Raw genomic sequence first — 6,237 nt, 5'->3', positions numbered from 1 at the left:
CATTTTTCCAAATCATTTTTTTTTTAAAGGCCCTTTTCCATCATGTATGTTGATTTGTGTCTTACATTTTTTTCCTCGTAAAATAAGGAGATTGTTAGTTAAAGGGCTTGTGAGTAAGCGTTTCACGGTAAGGTCTACAGCTGTTGTATTCGGCGCATTTGACAAATAAGATTGGATTTGATGTAGTGGATAATTGTGTTGCCCACTCCAGTCAGCAGATGGCGATATGAGTATTTCAAGTGATTCTTCTTGCGTGACGTATAATCTAGTGGACGGGAGGCTGTCGACTACTGAATCAGCCACATCGGTAGCTTGCTAGCCGACATAAAACCGAATAATTGAAGCTACTTTGACTATTTTGTTTATATTAATAGGTGTTTTAGACACAATTATTTGTACGTATATAGGAGTTAACTTAACGTACTTGTTTAATGTATTAATTTGTTCAGATTGATTTGATTCTGAGCCTAGCACTAGGCTAGTCGCTAATGCTACCTAGCTAGCTAACGTCCCTTACCATGAGCTCACTAAGCTACTCGCCCCTTGCTAAAGAAGAAGATATCTACTGGACGGAGAAAGGAGCTCTGGAGCTGAACATTGTCGTAAAAGAAGAAGATGATAATATTACAGTGAAAGAAGAAGAAGCTTTCAGAATAAAACAGGAGGAAATCACACCGACAGAAGAACAGGAGGATGTTGTCTTGAAAAAAGAGGAAGATCTTTTTGGAGTGAAAGAGGAAGAGGGGATAGAGGCTGTCACAGTGGAAGAGGAAGAGGTAGAAGCTTTCAGAATTAAACAGGAGGAAGATGAGGATGTTGTCGTGGAAGAACCTTTTAGAGAGGAAGAGGACGATATCTCAATGAAGGTAAAGGATGAAGATGTTTTGGGAGTGAAAGAGGAGGAAGGAGAGGAAGAGGAGACTGAAGATCTGATTAACACCAGTGAGTATTGTTTTAAAAACGGGCATAGACTTCGCACTGTCTACACATGAATAGGTTGTTCAGTACTATAGGAATTGTTAAAGGGCCAATCTGATTGGTACATGGACTTTTACATTAATAATATTTAAGCTCTCAAAAACTCTTCCATGTATGTAGGGTTTTCAGCTATTACATTCACCCACATTTGGCTCCATGTAAACTACAATTCCGACGCTGTGCTCCAACAGTTTTAGAAAACATGCTGATATGCCCGTTATAGTTCATGTCAGCGACAAAGATGATTTGAAATAGAAAATAGACATACTGTAGCAATTTTGCACAGATCTAAACACTGTGTATGGCTCCAATTGTCGAACTAAACTTCCTCCCCCAGTTAGCTTACACACAGGTGTTCGGAGCATGCTAAATATTCAAATCAAGCTTTATTTATACAGCACATTTCAGACATGGAATGCAAAACAATGTCCTTCACAGGAAATAAATAAAAACACTGAAAATAAAAACTGAAATATTTACTACAAAACACATAAGAGGATTAAAGAACAACAAACAAAAACTGAAACCTTTACCACACAACACACGAAGAAGAACAATACAACTGAAACCTTTACCACACAACACACGAAGAAGAACAATACAACTGAAACCTTTACCACACAACACACGAAGAAGAACAATACAACTGAAACCTTTACCACACAACACACGAAGAAGAACAATACAACTGAAACCTTTACCACACAACACACGAAGAAGAACAATACAACTGAAACCTTTACCACACAACACACGAAGAAGAACAATACAACTGAAACCTTTACCACACAACACATGAAGAAGAACAATACAACTGAAACCTTTACCACACAACACACGAAGAAGAACAATAAAACTGAATGACTAAAAAGCTGAGGAAAAGCACTGCTAAAAAGGTGTTGATCTCTTTTTAAATATGTCCTCAGTTTCAGCCCCCATTAGGTTCTCTGGCAGGCTATTCCAGAGGCTGGGGGCATATTAGGCTACCTGCTGGGGCGGCAGGTAGCCTAGTGGTTCGAGTGTTAGCACTAGTAACTGGAAGGTTGCAAGATAGAATCCCCGAGCTAACAAGGTAAAAAATCTGTCATTCTGCCCCTGAACAAGGCAGTTAACCCACTGTTCCTAGGCTGTCATTGAAAATCAGAATTTGTTCTTAACTGACTTGCCAAGTTAAATAAAGGTCAAATGAAATTTTAAAAAATAATGAAATTAACTCAAGGCTGCCTCTTCATGCCTCATGGTCCCCCTCAGGTTCTCTAGTAGGCTAGTCCAGAGTCTGGGGGTATAGTAACTAAAGGCTCCCTCTCCATGCCTCTTGGTCCCCCTCAGGTTCTCTAGCCGTCTAGTCCAGAGTCTGGGGGTATAGTAACTATAAAGGCTCCCTCTCCATGTCTCTTGGTCCCCCTCAGGTTCTCTAGCCGTCTAGTCCAGAGTCTGGGGGTATAGTAACTATAAAGGCTCCCTCTCCATGTCTCTTGGTCCCCCTCAGGTTCTCTAGCCATCTAGTCCAGAGTCTGGGGGTATAGTAACTATAAAGGCTCCCTCTCCATGTCTCTTGGTCCCCCTCAGGTTCTCTAGCCGTCTAGTCCAGAGTCTGGGGGTATAGTAACTAAAGGCTCCCTCTCCATGCCTCTTGGTCCCCCTTCAGGTTCTGGGGGATAGCTCCCTCTCCATGTCTCTTGGTCCCCCTCAGGTCCAGAGTCTGGGGGTATAGTAACTATAAAGGCTCCCTCTCCATGTCTCTTGGTCCCCCTCAGGTTCTCTAGCCGTCTAGTCCAGAGTCTGGGGGGTCCCCCTCATTCTCTAGTAAAAAACTAAAAGGCTCCCTCCATCCATGCCTCTTGGTCCAGAGTCCTTAAAATCCCATGGGTCCCCCTCTCTAGCCGTCTAGTTCAGAGTCTGGGGGTATAGTAACTAAAGGCTCCCTCTCCATGCCTCTTGGTCCTAGGCTTTGGGATAGTTAAAAGGCCAGAGGACCTGAGGGACCTACTGGGTACATCACTTAAAAACATGTCTGACATGTATTGGTGCTCAATCATGGATTGATTTAAAAACCAATAGAATAATTTTAAAATTAATTCTAAAACTCACAGGCAGCCAGTACAGAGACCTTAAAATCAGTATGTTCTCTGTCTGGTCTTGGTCAGTACCCATGCTGCAGCATACTGTATGTTTTGCAGTTGACCAAAGGCTTTCTTGGGTAGACCAGCTAGGAGAGCATTACAGTAGTCAAGCCTGCTTGTAATAAATGCATGGATGAGTCTCTCTCTATCAGCCTGAGATCACATAAGAATGGAGTAATGAAGAGATCTACGGGACTTTAGTGAGGTCCAGCTCACCTGATTACAGGATGCAGTGATTAAAACTGTCACCTGTGATAAAAAGAAGGGCGCCAAGGTAGACGGCATCCAGAGGTTTAAGAGTATTATCTGCTGCATTCTGGTAAATGGCGCCACCATAGTCAAGAATGGCAGGAAAGTTGCCATCTGCTTCCTGCTCTTTGTGGAGAGGCCAAGATGTATTTCTAAAAAGATGGATGCACTAACTGAGGGAAACTGTATTTACTATCACTGTTGTGGTTGTCTCACCAAGCTACCTTAAGATGAATGCACTAACTGAGGGAAACTGTATTTACTATCACTGTTGTGTGGTTGTCTCACCAAGCTACCTTAAGATGGATGCACTAACTGAGGGAAACTGTATTTACTATCACTGTTGTGGTTGTCTCACCTAGCTACCTTAAGATGGATGCACTAACTGAGGGAAACTGTATTTACTATCACTGTTGTGGTTGTCTCACCAAGCTACCTTAAGATGGATGCACTAACAAGTTGCTCTGGATAGTGACCATACTATTCCCTTAAAGCCAGACAGTGTAAAATACATGGGTCATGTGAACAATGGAGCACATGCATCACATGCTAAGAGAATGGAGCACATGCATCACATGCTAAGAGACAATGGAGCACATGCATCACATGCTAAGAGACAATGCATCACATGCTAAGAGACAATGGAGCACATGCATCACATGCTAAGAGACAATGGAGCACATGCATCACATGCTAAGAGACAATGCATCACATGCTAAGAGACAATGGAGCACATGCATCACATGCTAAGAGCACTTGACTGTAAGTCTCTCTGGATAAGAGGGTCTGACTAAATTACTAAAATGTATGTGGAGATTTCATTCAGGTCTCCCTGTTTTAACCACTCTGTTTGTCTTTGGCAGAAGAGAGACCCGACTCAGAGGAACCAGAGACGTCTGAACCAACGAGACGACACCACTGTTCCCAGTGTGGAAAGAGTTTTAACCATTTAGGGAATCTTAAAAACCACAAGAGAACACATGCAGAGAAGAAGTCTTACAACTGCTCTCAGTGTGGAATGAGTTTTACCCGGTTAGGGAACCTAAAATCTCATGAGAGAATACACACAGGAGATAAGCCTTACCACTGCTTCCAGTGTGGAAAGAGATTTATCGAGCCAGCACAACTGAAAGTTCATTGGAGAAAACACACAGGGGAAAAACCATTTCAATGCTCTCAGTGTGGAAATACATTTTCCCGATCAGGGGACCTGAAATCACACGAGAGAACACACACAGGGGAAAAGCCGTACCACTGTTCCCATTGTGAAAAGAGTTTCAGTTGGTCAGGGCAACTGAAAGAGCATAAGAGAATACACACAGGTGAAAAGCCATTCCAATGCTCGCAGTGTGGAAAGAGTTTTACTCGGATTGGGAACCTGAGAACACATGAGAGAATACACACAGGAGCGAAGCCTTTCCAATGCTCTCAGTGTGGAAAGAGTTTTACCCAATTAAGGAGCCTGAAAAGTCATGAGAGGGCACACACAGGGGAGTAGCCTTTCCAATGATCTCAGTGTGGAAATGGTTTTACCCGGTTAGGGTACCTGAAAACACATGAGGTGACACACAAAGGAGGGTAGCCTCACCTCTGCTCCCAGTGTGGAAAGAGTTTTACCCAATTAAGGAGCCTGAAAGAGCATGAGAGAATATATACTCTTCATGTCACTACTCATTGTGGAAATACATGTTCTGGCTTATGGTTTTGACTGAGAATTTGTGTTTTTGTCATGAAATCTAATTGTATATATTTAATCATACTCACAAATAGGTCTACATTTGTTTTTTTATTTTTGAGATTCTTCAAAGTATCCACCCTTTGCCTTGATGACAGCTTTGCACACTCTTGGCATTCTCTCAACCAGCTTCATGACGTAATCACCTGGAATGCATTTCGATTACAGGTGTGCCTTGTTAAGTTAATTTGTGGAATTTCTTTCCTTCTTAATGCGTTTGAGCCAATCAGTTGTGTTGTGACAAGGTAGGGGGGTATACAGAAGATAGCCCTATTGGGTAAAAGACCAAGTCCATATTATGTCAAGAACAGCTCAAATAAGCAAAGAGAAACGACAATCCATCATTACTTTAAGACATGAAGGTCAATCAGGAAAATTAAGAACTTTGAAAGTTTCTTCAAGTACAGCCGCAAAAAACATCAGGCGCTATGAGGAAACTGGCTCTCATGAGAACTGCCACAGGAAGACGCAGAGTTAACACTGCTGCAGAGGATAAATTCAATAGAGTTAACTGCACCTCAGATTGCAGCCCAAATACAGAGTTACCCAAGTATGTGTCACAGCATCATCGGACTGAGCTTGTTGTCATTGCAGGCAATCTCAATGCTGTGTGTTACAGGGAAGACATCCTCCTCCCTCATGTGGTACCCTTCCTGCAGGCTTATCCTGACATGACCCTCCAGCATGACAATGCCACCAATCATACTGCTCGTTCTGTGCGTGATTTCCTGCAAGACAGGAATATCAGTGTTCTGCCATGGCCAGCAAAGAGCCCGGATCTCAATCCCATTGAGCACGTCTGGGACCTGTTTGATCAAAGGGTGATGGCTAGGGCCATTCCCCCCCAGAAATGTCCGGGAACTTGCAGATGCCTTGGTGGAAGAGTGGGGTAACATCTCACAGCAAGAACTGGCAAATCTGGTGCAGTCCATGAGGAGGAGATGCACTGCAGTACTTAATGAAGCTGGTGGCCACAGCAGATACTGACTGTTACTTTTGATTTTGACCCCCCCCCCCCTTTGTTCAGGGACACATTATTCCATTTCTGTTAATCACATGTCAGTGGAACTTGTTCAGTTTATGTCTCGGTTGTTAAATCTTGTTATGTTCATACACATATTTCCTTTAGTTAAGTTTGCTGAAAATAAACGC

General features: G+C 42.7%; 1 protein-coding gene across 1 annotated transcript; it reads left to right on the top strand.

Annotated features, from left to right (window-relative positions):
• Positions 1-274: 274 nt before the first annotated feature.
• LOC112241678 (zinc finger protein 436) lies at positions 275-5,195 on the top strand. The gene is made up of 2 exons (XM_024409723.2): positions 275-942; positions 4,214-5,195. The coding sequence occupies exons 1-2, from the start codon at positions 519-521 to the stop codon at positions 4,846-4,848; spliced, it is 1,059 nt and encodes a 352-aa protein (XP_024265491.2). The 5' UTR covers positions 275-518; the 3' UTR covers positions 4,849-5,195.
• The last annotated feature ends 1,042 nt before the right edge of the window (positions 5,196-6,237 follow it).

The sequence above is a fragment of the Oncorhynchus tshawytscha genome, unplaced genomic scaffold, assembly GCF_018296145.1.
Source record: "Oncorhynchus tshawytscha isolate Ot180627B unplaced genomic scaffold, Otsh_v2.0 Un_scaffold_328_pilon_pilon, whole genome shotgun sequence".
Lineage (NCBI taxonomy): Eukaryota > Metazoa > Chordata > Actinopteri > Salmoniformes > Salmonidae > Oncorhynchus > Oncorhynchus tshawytscha.
The sequence above is the reverse complement of the archived record's forward strand: the minus strand, read 5'-3'. Positions and strand labels throughout refer to the sequence as shown.

Coding starts and splice junctions, on each gene's coding strand:
- LOC112241678 (XM_024409723.2), top strand. CDS start 519: ATGAGCTCACTAAGCTACTCGCCCCTTGCTAAAGAAGAAGATATCTAC. Junction 943..4,213: donor TGAAGATCTGATTAACACCA/GTGAGTATTGTT, acceptor TGTCTTTGGCAG/AAGAGAGACCCGACTCAGAG.